This window comes from Gopherus flavomarginatus, chromosome 1 (genome assembly GCF_025201925.1).
Source record: "Gopherus flavomarginatus isolate rGopFla2 chromosome 1, rGopFla2.mat.asm, whole genome shotgun sequence".
Lineage (NCBI taxonomy): Eukaryota > Metazoa > Chordata > Testudines > Testudinidae > Gopherus > Gopherus flavomarginatus.
In genome coordinates this window covers 261661406-261680179 of record NC_066617.1, presented here as the reverse complement: position 1 = coordinate 261680179, position 18774 = coordinate 261661406, and the positions used below count along the sequence as shown (strand labels likewise).

Below are 18774 nucleotides of genomic sequence, written 5' to 3'. Positions count from 1 at the left end.
GTGTCACCTTAAGCTGGGTAAAGGCCTTCTGACACTCATCAGTCCACTTAACTGCATTTGGCTGTGTCTTTCTGGTCAGGTCTGTTAGTGGGGCAGCGATTTGGCTGTAGTGTGGCACAAATTGCCTGTGATATCCGGCCAAACCTAAGAAGGATTGGACCTGTTTCTTTGACCTTGGGACAGGCCACTTTTGGATAGCATCCGCCTTGGCCTGTACGGGATTTATCGTTCCTTGACCCACCTGGTGTCCCAGGTAAAGTCACTCTGTTTTGGCCTGTTTGACACTTTTTAGCCTTAACAGTTAATCCTGCCTGCCTGATGCGCTCGAAGAGTTTTTCCAGGTGCTCCAGATGTTCTGCCCATGAATCAGAAAAAATGGCCACATCATCGAGGTAAGCAACTGCCGATTCTCCCAATCCTGCTAGGAGACCATCTACAAGTCTTTGGAAGGTGGCCGGTGCATTTCACAGCCTGAAGGGAAGCACATTAAATTCATACACCCCTGCATGAGTGATGAAGGCTGACCTTTCCTTGGCGGGTTCATCTAGCGGTACTTGCCAGTACCCTTTGGTTAAATCTAATGTAGAGACGAACTGGGCACATCCCAGTTTCTCCAATAGCTCGTCGGTGCGTGGCATTGGATAGTTGTCAGGACGAGTTACGGCATTTAGCTTACGGTAGTCCATGCAAAAGCGTATTTCCCCATCTGGTTTGGGAACTAGAACCACGGGAGATGCCCATGCACTGTTAGAGGGGCGGATTATACCCATCTGTAGCATGTTCTGGATCTCCCATTCTATAGCAGCTTGGGCATGAGGAGACACCCGGTAGGGTGGGGTTCTAATTGGGTGAGCATTACCTGTGTCAATGGAGTGGTATGCCCGTTCAGTCCATCCTGGGGTGTCTGAGAACAATGGGGCGAAGCTAGTGCACAGCTCCTTGATCTGTTGCCGCTGCAGACGTTCCAGGGTTGTGGAGAGGTTCTCCTCTTCCACGCCACCGTCACTTTTTCCTTCATAGTAGACACCTTCAGGCCACTCAGCGTCATCTCCTTCCTGGGCTGTAAACTGACAAACCTTTAATTCTCTCTGGAATAAAAGGGCTTGAGAGAATTAACATGGTACACTTTAGGCTTTAGGGTTGATGTGGGGAATGCTATGAGATAGCTAACAGCTCCCAGGTGCTCTTGGACCATGAATGGCCCTTCCCACGACGCTTCCATCTTATGGGCCTATTGCGCCTTCAAGACCATAACCTGGTCTCCTGCTTTGAAGGAACGCTCTCTGGTATGTTTATCATACCAGGCCTTTTGCTCTTCCTGAGCATCCTTTAGGTTTTCTTTAGCAAGGGCTAAAGAGTGTCGGAGGGTGTTTTGTAGGTTGCTTACAAAGTCTAGAATGTTAGTTCCTGGAGAAGGTGTAAACCCCTCCCATTGCTGCTTCACCAACTGTAATGGCCCCTTAACCTCATGGCCATACACCAGTTCAAATGGTGAAAACCCTAAACTGGAATGTGGTACAGCCCTGTAGGCAAAAAGCAACTGCTGCAATACTAGATCCCAATCACTGGAGTGTTCATTTACGAATTTACATATCATGGCCCCAAAGTTCCATTAAACCTCTCCACCAGGCCATTGGTTTGATGGTAGTAAGGGGTGGCAACCAAGTGATTCACCCCATGAGCTTCCCACAGGTTTTTCATGGTCCCTGCCAGGAAATGAGTTCCCAAATCTGTAAGGATGTCTGAGGGCCAATTTACCCTGGCAAAAATGTCTGCTAAGGCCTGGCACACACTTTTAACCCTGGTGTTGCTTAGAGCTACTGCTTCCGGTCATTGGGTAGCAAAATCTATGAAAGTCAGTATGTACTGCTTTCCTCTGGGGGTCTTTTTTGGGAAAGGACGCAGAATATCCACAGCTACTCTCTGAAATGGGACCTCAGTTACGGGGAGTGGCTGGAGAGGGGCTTTGACCTGGTCTTGGGGCTTTCCCACTCTTTGGCACACCTCACAAGACCGGACATAATTAGCAACGTCCTTGCCCATTCCCTCCCAGTGGAAAGACTTCCCCAACTGGTCCTTGGTTCTGTTCATCCCAGAATGACCACTGGGATGATCATGGGATAAGCTCACAAGCTTTACCCGGAACTTAGTTGGAACTACCAACTGTCTTCGAGAATGCCAGTCTTCCTGGTGTCCACAAGAAGGAGTCTCCTTATATAAAAGTCCTTGTTCTACAACAAACCGGGATCGCTCACAAGAGCTGAGAGGCGGCTGGGTGCTCTGTGCCACCACCCAAGCTTTCTGAAGGCTGTCATCTGCTTTCTGCTCAGCCTGGGACTGTTTCCTTGAAGCTGGAGACATCAGTTTCTCCTTAGACTGTGGACTTGGGCTTGGTCCCTCTGGAAGTGATGTAGGTGATGGGGTTGTTTTCATTGATTGTGAACCGCTTTTCGCTGGTGCACTATGTGATATTTTAGGCTCTGGCAGAGCCTCTTGAGTAGGGTTGTCCGCTGGTTCTGCCAGTCCAGGCCCGCTGGTGTCCTCTGGCGTTGGAGTTGTAGATGAGTTTGCAAGCGCTGGCATCAGTGCTGGCAACGGTTCTGGTCCTGGCTGCTTTTCCAGTTCCGGTTCTGGGACTAGATGCACTATGGCTGTTGCAGTCGTTGGCAGGGGATCCGGGTCCACCACCTCTGTCTAGGTCTCTGGTAACACAGACAGGGCCCTGGTGGGCGGCTCAGGAACAGGGATGGGTGTGGAAGCTTGCTTGGCCTGGCTGCATGTGACCATCCCCACCCTCTTGGCCAGCTTCACATGGTTGGCCAAATCTTCCCGCAGTAGCATGGGGATGGAATAATTGTCATAGACTGCAAAAGTCCACGTTCCTGACCAGCCCTTGTACTGGACAGGCAGCTCAGCTGTAGGCAGGTTTAAAGATTTTGACATGACTGGGTGAATTGTCACTCGGGCCTCTGGGTTGATGAATTTGGGGTCCACTAAGGATTGGTGGATAGCTGACACTTGTTCCCCCTTTGTCTCTCCACGCGATAACCTTCTTTCCGCCCACTCTCAAGGTTTCCCTTTCCTCTGAGGGTATTTGAGAGGCATCTAGGCCTAGGGATCTTTGGTGTAATGAACTGTACTCGGTTGGGATTCTTGGGGCAGTGGGCCTTTATATGTCCCAGTTCATTACATTTAAAACATCGCCCAGCTGACTGGTCACTGGGCCGAGGTGGATTGCTGGAGACTGGTGAGGTGGGACAATAAGGTGTCTGTGGCTTTCCTTGGGTTGTAGGTGGGGCCTTGGGCTGCCTCCGATGATAGGGTTTGATTTCAGTTTGCCCCCTCTGATATTCGCTCCAACTTCTAGTAATTTTTTTCTTTTCTGCCACTTCCACCCATTTGGCTCCAATCTCCCCCACCTCGGTTACAGTTTTGGGCTTCCCATCTAGGATGTACCTTTCTATTTCCTCAGGAACACCCTCTAAGAACTGCTCCATTTGCATTAGGACGGACAGCTCTTCCAGAGAGTTAGCACTTGCTCCTGATATCCAGGCATCCCAATTCTTTCCAATGTGGTAAGCGTGTCGGGTAAATGACACATCTTAATTTCCACCTTAGGATTCTGAACCGCCGACAGGCATGCTCAGGTGTTAGCCCCATTCTGATTCTGGCCTTGGTTTGAAAAAGTTTATAATCGTTCATGTGTTCCTTAGGCATTGCAGCCACCACCTCTGCTAAGGGTCCACTGAGCTGTGGCTTCAGCTCTATCATGTACTGGTCTGTAGGGATACTGTACCCATGGCAGGCCCTTTCGAAATTTTCTAAGAAGGCCTCAGTATCATCACCTGCCTTGTAGGTTGGGAATTTTCTGGGATGGGAAATAGTACCTGGAGAAGGGTTGTTAGGGTTGGCTGGCACATCCTGCTTAGCCCTTGCTAATTCCAGAGCCTGCTTGTGGGCGTCCCTCTGGATCTCCATAGCCCTCCGGTGGTCAGCCTCTTTGCTTTCTCTTCTTTTTCTTTGTCCTCCATAGCTCTTTTGTGGGCAGCCTCATCTCTGGCCATCTGTCTGTCATATTCCTTTTGGCTCTCCTCAGCCAGGAGTTTGGCTAATTCCAGTTCCTGTAGCATGGTGTTTTTTTCCTTTGCTTGACATGTTTCGCTGCCCTGCCTGAGCTATCTTGGTTTGCAAGGTAAAAAAACAAAACAAAAAGCCCCACAGCTTTTAACTGGACTTCTCAGAATGAGAAGAGACCAGAAAAACTGGTTTGTAACTTGCCTCTTGCAAACTGTTAATTACCCTCCAGCTAAGCCCAGCTGGAAATCCTTTCTAACAAGGCTTTGTTAGAAAAACCTTTATCTGTTCACCTTCAGGGTATCTCTCCTTCACTGCTTCCCCAGCATCTCAAAGGAGGGAAAAAAAAATCTGACTTCTGGTTTCTGAAAAATCCCTCACCGCTGCTCACCATGTCAAGGTTCCTTCCCCACTCTGAACTTTAGGGTACAGATGTGGGGACCTGCATGGACACTTCTAAGCTTAATTACTAGCTTAGATCTGGTATCGCCGCCACCATCCAGAATTTCAGTGTCTGGAGCACTCCCTGTCCCCCCAAAACTTTCCCCTCCCTGGGTAGCCTTGAGGGACTGCACCAATTCCCTGGTGAACACAGATCCAAACCCCTTGGATCTTAAAACAAGGAGAAATTAACCATCTCCCCTCCTTTTGCCCCCCACCAATCTCTGGTGAGTCCAGATCCAGTCCCTTTGATTTTTCCTTGTTTTTCTAGATCCAATCAGGTATTAAGAAAAAAGGCTTTTAATTAAAGAAAAGAAAGGTAAAAGAAAACCCTCTGGGAGAGATTAGCATACCAGCTACTCTCTCAGACAACAGATTCAAAACACAGAGGATGTTCCCCTGGGCACAAATTTAGTTATACAAAAAAAAAATACTCAAAATACCCAATTTGATTCTACCTCAATTTGCATACAACAGGTTACAAAGAAATAAACATAACCTATTCCTTTCTGAAACTTACTACTCTGGTAAGAGGCTGGTTCCTTGATCTTTTCACTCTGGCTGAAACTGAAAACTCTAAACAAAGGAAAAACTTCCCTCCTTCCTTTTGAAACATCTTGTTCCCCCATTGGTTCCTCTGGTCAGGTGTTAGCTAGGCTAGGTGAACTTTTTAACCCTTTACAGGTAAGAGGCATTAACCCTTAACCATCTGTTTACAATAGTATCCATGCATAAAAGTTTCATTCCCCATCCTGGGATCTCCAATTAGTCCTTACTCAGACTTGCTTTGAGGCCATGGCAGAGTGTTCTTTGTTCTACTTGTCTATCAAAAAGGCTTTTGTCATAGCCGTGACATCAGCTAGACAAATGAGTGGATTGTGCTTGCCTGGTGTATCCTTCATTCACTGTCTTCCAGAGGATACAGTGGTGCATTGCTCTAATCCTAGTTTCCTTCCCAGGGTGGTGTGTGACTTTCACCTTAATCAAATGATTTATTATCCAATATCTCTTCCCTAGACCTTGTACTCATGTAAACAAGACAGAGCTGCATACTTTGGATGCTAAAAGACTTAGTGTCTTAACAGTGTCTTCATTTCATATGCTGATAACAGTATGGAGCACACTATCTCTTCATAGATGCTACCTAGTTGGGTTAGGCAGTGCAAGCAGGAGTGCTGTGAACTAGTATCCATTCCATCCCCCTTGGGGGTTAGATTACATTCTACTAGAGCAATGGTAGCCTTCGTAGCACACCATAGACATGTTCAAATTGCAAAGATCTGTCAACATTTACAAAACACTACTCCCTAGACTTAGCATCTCAATGGAAAGCGCAATTTGGAAGAGCGTTACTTTGATCCCTATTCAGTTAGGACCCCAAATCATACCTTCCTTACAGGAGTGCTGCTTGTCAAACTACCTCATGAGTGGGAATATGCAGAGGATACTAAAAGAAGACATGAAGATTAATTACCTGTAATGAGAATTCTTTGAGATGGACTCTGCATTGTCACACTCCCTGCTCACCTTCTCCTCCTCCTCAGAATCTCCCTGAGTTGGAAGAGGAAGTGGAAGGAACAGAGGTGGCAGAGGGCGTCAAGCCCCCTTTCATAGCCTCAGCCTTGGAATGTTCAAGAACGCAGAGGGGAGTGGTGGTGGGGTGCATGATGTTCTCATTTGGCATTGCTATGAGCGGGTTTTCCTGAGGTGTATCCACTGGCATATCCCCAGTAGTGTGAATATGCAGAATCCCTCTGAAAGAACTCCATTACAGGTAAGTAACCTTCATATTCCTGTGGGAAATACAGCATGTATTGTAGGGAACAATTCTGTAGGGAGACTGATTAGGTCTAAGAGATCTCTTCCATCTCTAAGGCTTTTTCCAATATAGAAAGATGTACTGTTTTAACTAAATACACTTTTACACCGATACAACGCGACCTGATAAAACGCGGTAAAGCAGCACTCCGGGGCTGCGCACTCTGTCGGATCAAAGCAAGTTCGATATAACGCAGTTTCACCTATAACGTAGTAAGATTTTTTGGCTCCCGGGAACAGAGTTTATATTGGGGTAGAGGTGTAGATGTAAAAATCAGTCTACTTAAACCAGTGCAAATCCATAATCCTAGATGTATTTAAACCTGTTTAACCGTTTCTTAAGTTGATAACGTATTGATACACTGTATTGGGGTTTGCACAAGTTGAACTAGCTTGACTGTTAAATCAGTTTAATTAAACAACTGCATTTTTCTAGTATACACAAGGCCTCATGTACTAATCTAATGGGAATCTATTATTTCTTCAATGACACTTACCTTTATACTGTAGTTTGCCAAGTTCCTCATACTGGCATAGTTTAAAACTCAAATCTGAGTTTTGTAGAACTCCACTTGTTTGACTTTTTTTTTTTTTTTTACAGTTGAGGCATACAGTAATTTCAGTAAGTGAACCTTACCTTCGGAAAGGTGAAGGATAAGTAAATAGATGCATCGTTTACCACAAATCTATTTTTCAAAGGTGGTTTCTTTACAGTTTTAGGTAGTGATTTGAGGGGAGCCTGTGCTCTATATAGAACAGAGAACACCAGTCCTTTTTAACTAATGAAATAGCTGGGCGTTTGAGCATAAAGATCCTGGTCCCTAGAACTCCTAATTAAGGCATTGATTGTGCAAGTAGATCCATGAGGGTGGATCTGTGTGGCATCCTGTTCAAGTGAACAGGATTCCTTGTGGGATCAGAATCTGCCTGCACAGATCTAATTGCAAGACTGTGGCCTGTGTTAACTCCTTAGAGAGCCCTCGGGCTCAGGCCCAAAATTGTTCCCAAGTCTCCTCTCCCCAGTAAGATTAAAAAACAAACTAACTTGCAACAAAACAAAAATCTGTTTATTTCACTAGGGGGCAAAAACCAGCATGATAGCAGTAATGTTTGGCTAACCTCTGATATACATGGGAGATCCTAGATTTCAGATTTGATTGTGTTGAAAGTAAATGCTTTGTACTTGTTTTCTCTACTTAGTGACAGTCCTAATGCTGTTCATGAAGTGGAAAAGTGGTTGCCGCGACTGCATTCAGTTGTCATAGGACCTGGTTTAGGTAGAGATGACGTACTACTTGAGAATGCTAAGGTAATGTATACTCTAGTATTTTGCTCTGTATCTTCGTTACTGAATTTATAAACCAAGTTTGCAGCTTCTGTGCAGCTAAACGAATGTTTTTCAGTGGGGTTATTGTGTAATAGGCTTACTGGAGCCATTAAAATATAGTTGGAAAGCAACATCTGTAATAGAATTACTGGCTATAAGTGAATCAAAACTGCCTTCAAATGAACTTTCTGTAAATGATTTCTTTTTGTTATGACGGGTAGTAGTTAAGATCTGTTGGTTGCTAAATGTTAGTAACTATAATTTAAAGAGAAAAGTTAAAACTAGGAGTTGCCTAGCCTTTGTGGTGAGGGTCATAGATCTTAGGACTTGTCTATGTGGCAAGTTGGTGCATGGCAAGCTACGGTGAGACTCTGTAGCACACTAGATCGCTGCACATTAAGTCACTGTATGGACTCTGCTACCACACAGTAACAGTTATGAAGTACACTTGGATGTACTCCACTTTCAAATGGGAGGCAAACTTATACACTGTGGAGTTGTCGTTTGGCTTGCTGCTAGCTTGCCCTTTAGACCAGCCCAAAGTCATATTTTCACTATCGGAAACTCAGAGTGAGGCTTGAAGCTTATGCATCCAAGTGGTTATTCTTTATCACTTTCATTTTGATGGTAAATCTGTAAAAACAAAGGCCAACATTTTCTAACGCAGATGTCTAAAGTTAAGCACCTAACTCCATATTTAGGCTCCTAACTTTAGGCACCTGTGTCAGAAAATGTTGTCCCCAACCTCCTCTTCCGCCTCCCACCCCCCCCTTTTTTTTTTTTAAAACAGATTCACCACCAAAATGGAAATGATCAAAAATAGTCATTGAAATGCTTAAGCTTCAACTCGCTTTAGGCACCCAGGTTTGAAAACTCTTTGCCAAGAACAATATCAGTAAGCAAATGTGTACCCACACATTGGAGGAGTTGCTATTCATTATAATAAATAAATATAAACTTCTTATTCTAGTTGAAACAATATTCTTGCTTGTTTCATATCTTGGTGAAAAGTTTTTAAAAAGAGCATTTAAATATCTCTACGCAGACAGGAACAAACTGTTAACATATGACAGCAATAACTGTATCACACCAAAGTTAATGTTTCAGTTTAATGCCGGAAGCTGCATGTACAATACAGAAAATTTTGATGAAGCGAAATGCTGGGCTAATCAGTGATAGTAACAGACAGTTGGATTGCTGGGTTTTTCAGAGATCTTGACATCTAAACTTGAAATTTACAAAACAGTAGATTCAAGAAACACTTAAACCAGAAGGTTAAAGTATCCTGAATGTGATGGAGAAAGTTTTAATGCAGAAATCCCCAAAACCACTCCGACTCCTGTTCTCTTTATTTTTAAAAATTATTTGATGTAAAGATTCTATATTAGTGAAAAGTATTAGAGGGGTAGCCATGTTAGTCTGGATCTGTAAAAGCAGCAAAGAATCCTGTGGCACCTTATAGACTAACAGACGTTTTGGAGCATGAGCTTTCGTGGGTGAATACCCACTTCGTCAGATGCATGTAGTGGAAATTTCCAGGGGCAGGTATATATATGCAGGCAAGCTAGAGATAATGAGGTAGTTCAATCAGGGAGGCTGAGGCCCTGTTCTAGCAGTTGAGGTGTGAAAACCAAGAGAGGAGAAACTGGTTTTGTAATTGGCAAGCCATTCACAGTCTTTGTTTAATCCTGAGCTGATGGTGTCAAATTTGCAGATGAACTGAAGCTCAGCAGTTTTTCTTTGAAGTCTGGTCCTGAAGTTTTTTTGCTGAAGGATGGCCACCTTAAAGTCTGCTATAGTGTGGCCAGGGAGGTTGAAGTGCTCTCCTACAGGTTTTTGTATATTGCCATTCCTAATATCTGATTTATGTCTGTTTATCCTTTTCCGTAGAGATTGTCCAGTTTGGCCGATGTACATAGCAGAGGGGCATTGCTGGCATATGATGGTGTATATTACATTGGTGGACATGCAGGTGAATGAAACAGTGATGGTGTGGCGGATCTGGTTAGGTCCTGTGATGGTGTCGCTGGTGTAGATTTGTGGGCAGAGTTGGCATCGAGGTTTGTTGCATGGATTGGTTCCTGAGCTAGAGTTCCTATGGTGCAGTGTGCAGTTACTGGTGAGAATATGTTTCAGGTTGGCAGGTTGCATGTGGGCGAGGACTGGGCTGCCACCCAAGGCCTGTGAAAGTATGGGATCATTGTCCAGGATGGGTTGTAGATCCCTGATGATGCTTTGAAGAGGTTTTAGCTAGGGACTGTATGTGATGGCCGGGCACATCACACGATCCATTGTCTGCAGCCAAGCACTGAGGTACAACCGCATCTGCTCTAACCCCTCGGACAGAGACCAACACCTACAAAATCTCCACCAAGCATTCTCAAAACTACAATACATGCACGAGGAAATAAGGAAACAGATCAACAGAGCCAGACGTGTACCTAGAAGCCTCCTACTGCAAGACAAACCCAAGAAAGAAACCAACAGGACTCCACTGGCCATCACATACAGTCCCCAGCTAAAACCTCTCCAACGCATCATCAGGGATCTAAAACGCATCCTGGACAATGATCCCACACTTTCACAGGCCTCGGGTGGCAGGCCAGTCCTCGCCCACAGGCAATCTGCCAACCTGAAACATATTCTCACCAGTAACTGCACACCGCACCATAGGAACTCTAGCTCAGGAACCAATCCATGCAACAAACCTCGATGCCAACTCTGCCCACATATCTACACCAGCGACACCATCACAGGACCTAACCAGATAAGCTACACCATCACTGTTTCATTCACCTGCATGTCCACCAATGTAATATACACCATCATATGCCAGCAATGCCCCTCTGCTATGTACATCGGTCAAACTGGACAGTCGCTACGGAAAAGGATAAACGGACACAAATCAGATATTAGGAATGGCAATATACAAAAACCTGTAGGAGAACACTTCAACCTCCCTGGCCACACTACAGCAGACTTTAAGGTGGCCATCCTGCAGCAAAAAAGCTTCAGGACCAGACTTCAAAGAGAAACTGCTGAGCTTCAGTTCATCTGCAAATTTGACACCATCAGCTCAGGATTAAACAAAGACTGTGAATGGCTTGCCAATTACAAAACCAGTTTCTCCTCTCTTGGTTTTCACACCTCAACTGCTAGAACAGGGCCTCATCCTCCCTGATTGAACTACCTCATTATCTCTAGCTTGCCTGCATATATATATATACCTGCCCCTGGAAATTTCCACTACATGCATCTGACGAAGTGAGTATTCACCCACGAAAGCTCATGCTCCAAAAAGTCTGTTAGTCTATAAGGTGCCACAGGATTCTTTGCTGCTTTTATATTAGTGAAAAGACACCGTGCCCTCACCGTCCCAGTGTGCTAACAAGTGAAGGGTTCTCTTTATTTATAAAGCTGGTCAAAAAATCCAGTTTTTTTTCTGTGAAAAACTTAGAACAAAACAGTTTTTCATTAAAAATGTTTACTTTTTTATTAGAAGTTTTGTTTTTCAACAAAAAACTAAAACAAAATGATAGTAATGTTCCATTTCCATTTGAAAGTTTTATTTATTTCAAATTTTTGAAAAGCAAAACAAAGTTTAGAATTTTCAATGAAAAGTCCAAAATTTGGGTGAAATTGAAGGTAAAAAACAATTTTGGTCTAAATATTTTGACCAGCTGATTCATTTGTATTGTAGAAGAAGCCTCTATAGCCTTGTCTTCACTAATAAGAAAGGTGTGTGTTTTGCCTCAGGGTAACTGACATACATAGGCTATCCCTGAGGTATTAACACAGTGACGATAAGGTGCTTTAGTTTCGCCATGTGGTCAGCTAGTCAACGCCAACTTCAAGCAGGGATATATGGTTGACCTTGGTAAGCTTACCTGGTGGTAAAACTGAAATGTCTTGTCTTCACTGTGTTTTAACCATGGGGATAGCTCAGGCACATTCATTACCCTGAGGTGAAATATGCACTTTTTTTTTTTTTTTTTTAGCAGAGAAGACCAAGCCTATCAGGATATGGGCTCCATTCTGCTAGACACTGTACAAAAGCACATCAAATCCAGGAGCCATGTTTTGCGTGTGTTTTTTTTTTTTCTGGGTTAGTACAGGGTAGAAAGGGCCTACTTCTCAATCTCCTTTTGTGTTGCTTATTTGGATTTGTTTAAATATTGTATTCACCTGAGGCTTCAGTATGTGCATGTAGTTAGGGCAGGTGAATCCCAGTTGCTTACTTAGCGAGGCCTGGTGTTTCCATCATCTCTGTGCTAGAGATAGGTGCAGTCTGTTTGCTTCAGTGGTAAATTTAACTTTTGTAACTTTTTTTTCTCCCGAGGGGAAAAGGCAACTACAGCAACTGGCCATTTAAATTTGTATTAAAGGGTGGGGTTTTGTATATCCTTTTCTTTTACAATATTTTTGGCTAGTCTAGGCAAGCTACCTTATGCATATAGGAATGGGATGTAGGTTTGTAATTATCCCTTGTATCTTTCTTTGACTGGCAGTGAAGATGGGAAAGAGGAGGGCTATAAGATTTGCTCCTTTCTAGTGAGTGGAAGGCTTAGGTCTCTGTCCATCTGTGTTAACTCTGATCTTGTCTGTAGTGTATGAAGATTTCCATAGTATCTGAGTGAGCTAAGATACTAGTAAATTGAGGCTTCTTATTTCTCATGTTAGAAACTATAAGGAAAGGAATAGATAAGACGGTAAATATATAGTGGCATTGTGATAAAGCCATGGTATGCCCACACACTGAATACTATCTGTGGTTCTGTTAGAATCATAGAATATCAGGCTTGGAAGGGACCTCAGGAGGTCATCTAGTCCAACCTGCTGCTCAAAGCAGGACCAATCCCAAGACAGATTTTTGCCCCAGATCCCTAAATGACCCCCTCTAGGATTGAACTCTCACCCCTGGGTTTAGCGGGCCAATGCTCAAACCACTGAGCTGTTCCTCCCCCTGGTTGCCCCATCTCAAAAAAGGTATATTAGAATTGGAAAAAGTACAGAGAAGGGCAACAAAAATTAAGGGTATGGAACAGCTTCCATATTAGGAGAAATTAAAAAGACTAAGAAATGTTGTTCATCTTGGAAAAGAGATGAGTAAGGGAAGGGGGATATGATAGAGGTCTATAAAATCATGAAGTGTGTGGAGAAAGTGAATAAGGAAGTGTTATTTACCCCTTCACATAAAACAAGAACCTGGGGTCACGCAATGAAATTAAAAGACTGCACTTGCCAGAGCCCATGTCAGAGTTGGTGGTAATAAAATGTTTTTTAAGTACATCAGAAGCAGGAAGCCTGCTAAACAACCAGTGGGGCCCCTTGACGATCGAAATACAAAAGGAGCGCTTAAAGACGATAAAGTCATTGTGGCGGAACTAAATGGATTCTTTGCTTCAGTCTTCACGGCTGAGGGTGTTAGGGAGATTCCCAAATCTGAGCTGGCTTTTGTAAGTGACAAATTTGAGAAACTGTCACAGATTGAAGTGTCACTAGAGGAGATTTTGGAATTAATTGATAAACTCAACATTAACAAGTCATCAGGACCAGATGGCATTCACCCAAGAGTTCTTTCAGAACTCTTATGTGAAGTTGCGGAACTATTAACTAAGGTTTGTAACCTGTCCTTTAAATCAGCTTCGGTACCTAGTGACTGGAAGTTAGCTAAAGTAACGCCAATATTTAAAAAGGGCTTTAGAGGTGATCCTGGCAATTAGACTAGTAAGTCTAACGTCAGTACTGGGCAAATTGGTCGAAACAATAGTTTAAGAATAAAATTGTCAGACACACATAGAAAAACATAAACTGTTGAGCAATAGTCAACATGGCTTCTGTAAAGGGAAATCATGTCTTACTAATCTATTAGAGTTCTTTGAAGGGGTCAACAAACATGTGAACAAGGGGGATCCAGTGGACATAGTGTACTTAGATTTCCAGAAAGCCTTTCACAAGGTCCCTCACCAAAGGCTCTTACGTAAATTAAGCTGTCATGGGATAAAAGGGAAGGTCCTTTCATGGATTGAGAACTGGCTAAAAGACAGGGAAGAAAGGGTAGGAATTAATGGTAAATTCTCAGAATGGGGAGGGGTAACTAGTGGTGTTCCCCAAGGGTCAGTCCTAGGACCAGTCCTATTCAATTTATTCATAAATGATCTGGAGAAAGGAGTAAACAGTGAAGTGGCAAAGTTTGCAGATGATACTAAACTACTCAAGATAGTTAAGACCAAAGCAGATTGTGAAGAACTTCAAAAAGATCTCACAAAACTAAGTGATTGGGCAACAAAATGGCAAATGAAATTTAATGTGAATAAATGTAAAGTAATGTACATTGGAAAAAATAACCTCAACTATACATACAATATGATGAGGGCTAATTTAGCTACAATGAGTCAGGAAAAAGATCTTTGGCGTCATCATGGATAGTTCTCTGAAGATGTCCACGCAGTGCACAGAGGCAGTCAAAAAAGCAAACAGGATGCTAGGAATAATTAAAAAGGGGATAGAGAATAAGACAGAGAATATATTATTGCCCTTATATAAATCCATGGTACACCCACATCTCGAATACTGTGTACAGAAAAGGTCTCCTCACCTCAAAAAAGATATTCTAGCACTAGAAAAGGTTCAGAAAAGGGCAACTAAAATGATTAGGGGTTTGGAGAGGGTCCCATACGAGGAAAGATTAAAGAGGCTAGGCCTCTTCAGCTTGGCAAAGAGGAGACTAAGGAGGGATAGGATAGAGGTATATAAAATCATGAGTGATGTGGAGAAAGTGGATAAGGAAAAGTTATTTACTTATTCCCATAATACAACAACTAGGGGTCACCAAATGAAACAAATAAAAGGAAGTTCTTCACACAGCGCACAGTCAACTTGTGGAAGTCCTTACCTGAGGAGGTTGCGAAGGCTAGGACTATAACAATGTTGAAAAGGGAACTGGATAAATTCATGGTGGCTAAGTCCATAAATGGCTATTAGCCAGGAAGGGTAATGAATGGTGTCCCTAGCCTCTGTTCATCAGAGGATGGAGATGGATGGCAGGAGAGAGATCACCTGATCATTGCCTGTTAGGTTCACTCCCTCTGGGGCACCTGGCATTGGCCACTGTCGGTAGAAAGATACTGGGCTAGATGGACCTTTGGTCTGACTCGGTACGGCCGTTCTTATGTTCTTATGGGATGAACTCTAGTAAATGTATTAACATGCCATGTAGGTTCTTTAGTTATGTTTTCTCTGTAATGCTTTGTTCCTTATAAAGTATGCTTGCTTACAAAGAATTGTTTGGTAACTTGCATTTGTAACAATCACTCTGTTACCCATCTCTGAAAAGAAAAGAAGCAGGTGTCCTAGGACAACCTGACTGGGAATGACACAATAAAGGAAAGGCAGCTGTTCAGCCTGGGAATATCCTGGTCAGTAGGATGAGAGACCCAAAAGAGGCAACAGCTGGGGAGCTGGAAGCCAAGAGTTGTTGCCCTTGCTGAACTATTGAGGGGAATACAGGTGCAGTTGCCCTGTACTGTGAAAGCCCTTAATTGCGGATTCCAAACAGGTGCACTGGCAAAGGATTCTTTTTGAATTCAGAGAGAAACTTAGAGGTAGGTCTTGCCTATAATTGTTTCCTCTGAAAAAGAAAACTGGGGAGTAATTTATATGTAGTTTCTCCAGTTTTGTTAGTTTCAGTGATTAGGTGTTTCTGCTTTTTTAATTTTTCCCAAATCATTTTAAGATTTCTTTTTTCCTCTGCCAAAGACCACTCTCCTTCCCCACCCTTTTAAACTACAAAGGTGATGGTAAACTTTTTAATGCATTCTGTACCTGTTAAAATTAAATCTCTTAACTAGCTTTCAGTTGATTTGTATTAATACGTTCATATACAGAAGGGCAAATATTTTCATAAAATAGATGCCCCTATTCCCCAGGATTTTCAGACTCCCCAGCACGAGTAACTTAACTTTTTCACTCCAGGTGGTATCAGGAATAAATCAATGGTAACATAGCAATTCTGTCTGATAAAAGATGAATGCAAGTAAGCATGCTCGATCTGAGACTTCAGTTTATTAGATTTAAGCACATACAGAGTTAAGCAATAGTTTTAAAACATCCCAAATACTTACCTAACATCTGGAACGATAGTGAGTAATTAACAGCAGGTTTGCAGTGACTAGTTGCTCACCCGCTGTGGGAGAAAAGGTGTCAGGAAAAAATCTTTCAAGGTGGCTTCAGAGGACTGCTCCAAATTACACTCTATTATCTTGTCTTTTTATAACTAATTTTTACAAAACACGTAAGCCAGCAGGGGGTCACTATGAGCTATCATTTCTCCTAACTTCCAATATACCTTTAATATCAGAGGAGCCCAGAGTTAAGGTCCTCCAACCACCAAGGTTTTCAGTCTCATTTGTTTACTTTTCTTCCCCTCCTCCCATTCTGATTAACAGAAACTGCCAGCTAGTTTTGACTTTGCCTCTAAAAACCTGCTTTCCAATTAACCCCTGACTTTGTGGTGTTCTCTTTTTATTAACGGTGGGTGAATGCACATAAGGTGGTTGCAGTTGGCTTGGTAATATTTTGGGGTACACACCCCTCAAATCCAGGGTAACACCTAAATTGCCGACATGTGTAGAGATTCAGGCTGGGGGTGGGGCTTGGGCTGGAGCCCAGGCTCCGAGACCCTCCTTCCTTGTGGGGTCTCAGAGCCTAGGCTACAGCCTGAGCATGAATGTTTACATTGCAATTTTTAGCCCTGCAGCCCAAGTCCCATGATCCTGAGTCAAATGACCAAGGCCAGCCGTGGTCTTTTATTGCAGTGTTGATGTATCCCCGCAATCAAGCTGGGTTCATTCTTTCTGTCTTTTAAATCATAACCACTATTAAAGGTTCTGCAAACCAAATCAAGCCCTCAGCACACATGCCACTCCATAGCCTTCAGTGGGTTTGCACAAGTGTTAGTGTTGTTGGAACATAATAATTCTATTTTTGGTGCACAAGATAGAATAAAGTACTTGACTCATTCGCCATTTGTTTGCTCTACAACAGGGATAGGCAACCTATGGCACGGGTGCGGAAGGCGGCACACGAGCTGATTTTCAGTGGCACTCACACTCCTGGGTCCTGGCCACCAGTCTGAGGAGTTCTGCATTTTAATTTAATTTTAAATGAAGCTTCTTAAACATTTTAAAAGCCTTATTTACTTTACGTACAACAATAGTTTAGTTCTATATTATAGACTTATAGAAAGAGAGCTTCTAAAAACATTAAAATGTATTACTGGCATGTGAAACCTTAAATTAGAGTGAATAAATGAAGACTCGGCACACCACTTCTGAAAGGTTGCTGACCACTGGACTAGTCCCAGTTACTAGATTGAAGATTTGTATTGGGAGATATTAGAAATGCCGATTACCAACTGGAAAGCTTTATTAAAGTGCCAGATAACACAGATTTTACTATATATAGTCAGTCTGTGGAGCTCATGGCAATGTGATATCATCTGAACTCAAGCTTAGGGTTAAAAAAAATGATTAGACATTTAGATGGATAACATCCACTGTTATGCTATATGGGGTGGGGGGGAAGATCTAAACCCTCAAGCATCAGTACAAAGCAACAAAGAGTCCTGTGGCACCTTAAAGACTAACAGATGTATTGGAGCATAAGCTTTCGTGGGTTAATACCCACTTCGTCAGATGCATGCTTATGCTCCAATACATCTGTTAGTCTTTAAGGTGCCACAGGACTCTTCGTTGCTTTTTACAGATCCAGCCTAACATGGCTACCCCTTTTGATAAGCGTCGGTACGTAAGCCAACGACAAACATTCTAAAAGCTTTTATTAATCACTGTTGCCTTTCAGTTATGAGGGGACAAAGAGACAGACAGTTTATTTTTGGATAGGTATGTACTTATTGCAAGAAATTTTGCAAATAAAAGTCCACCATTCCTGTTTGTTTTTAAACTCATTCTGCTAGTGTAAAATCTCCATTTTATAAGTGAAACTGCACATCTCATGTTTGTCTTGTCACACAATGTATGTTATTAACACAGTCTTATTACGGTGTGGTTATAGTCAGAAAAGTGACTAACTCAGGGCCGGTGCAACCATTTAGGTGACCTAGGCGGTCGCCTAGGGCACTGGCATTTGAGGGGTGCATTTAGGCGGAGGGAGCTGGGGCAGGGGAGTGTGGGGAGGGCTACTTGTAGCAAGTAAGGGGGGGGCGGCATGCAGGGGAACTCCCTGCCCCAGCCCACCCCTGCCCTGCCTCCCCCCCGAGCACGCCGTGGCTGCTTCACTTCTTCTGCCTCCCAGGCTTGCAACACCAATCAGCTTAGGCACCACAAGCCTGGGAGGCGGGAGAAGTGAAGCAGCGATGGTGTGCTCGGGGTGGAGGCGGAGCAGGCGTGAGCTGGGGTGGGGGGGCGCCTCAGGGTGGAGAGCTGCCGCGGGGCGGGGGGGGCGCCTCAGAGTGGGGGTGCGGGGGAGGCACAAGGTGGAAATTTCACCTAGGGCACGAAACATCCTTGCACTGGCCCTGACTAAACTTAGCACAGTCTTGCTCAGTAGATACATTTCCTGAATGTATTTAGTCGTCGTCGTCTTCCTTTTCTTTCCTGAATTTTACTTATTAGCATGTGAAGCGGCTACAGCTATGAGAGTGAGAGTTGGATTATTTTCTCATTCACATATCAACACAAATAAATAATATCCTAGATTCACTTTGCAGAATTCCATTGCTGCTGGTTAAATGTGAACCAGAAACAGCACAGCTTATCTTTAAAACCTCCTACTAATGGTGCATTGCTAGCAGTTAGAAGATATTGGTCTGTAAAATGCACAAATTTGATACAGAAGTGTCTTCTGTCGTACTCTAACCATGTTTTTAATTCTTTCTTTGAAATGGTGATCTATATGACCAGACTCCTTAGGCAGCATTTTTTAGACTAAAATAAACCTGCCGAATTTCATTTAGATCTTTTGGGAGTTAACATACCAAGCGTCTTACAATCATTTGCATTTCTTGCAGGGTATTATAGAAAAAGCCAAGGTCAAAGGAATTCCAATTGTCATTGATGCTGTAAGTATTTTTTTTCATACTGTTTATTTGTCTG

The 18774-nt window shown here is 43.2% G+C and overlaps 1 protein-coding gene across 5 annotated transcripts in view; it reads left to right on the top strand.

Moving 5' to 3' along the window:
• NAXD (NAD(P)HX dehydratase) overlaps window positions 1-18774 on the top strand; it is an 82885-nt gene that overhangs the window by 38623 nt on the left and 25488 nt on the right. For all 5 annotated transcript variants that reach the window (XR_007773782.1, XM_050948893.1, XM_050948874.1 and 2 more), the window contains 2 exons: window positions 7534-7642; window positions 18690-18740. Coding sequence is in view for 4 of the 5 variants with exons in the window: in XM_050948893.1 (XP_050804850.1) it covers window positions 7534-7642; window positions 18690-18740 (160 nt within the window). In the remaining variant the exon portion in view is untranslated. The remainder of the gene's footprint in view (window positions 1-7533; window positions 7643-18689; window positions 18741-18774) is intronic.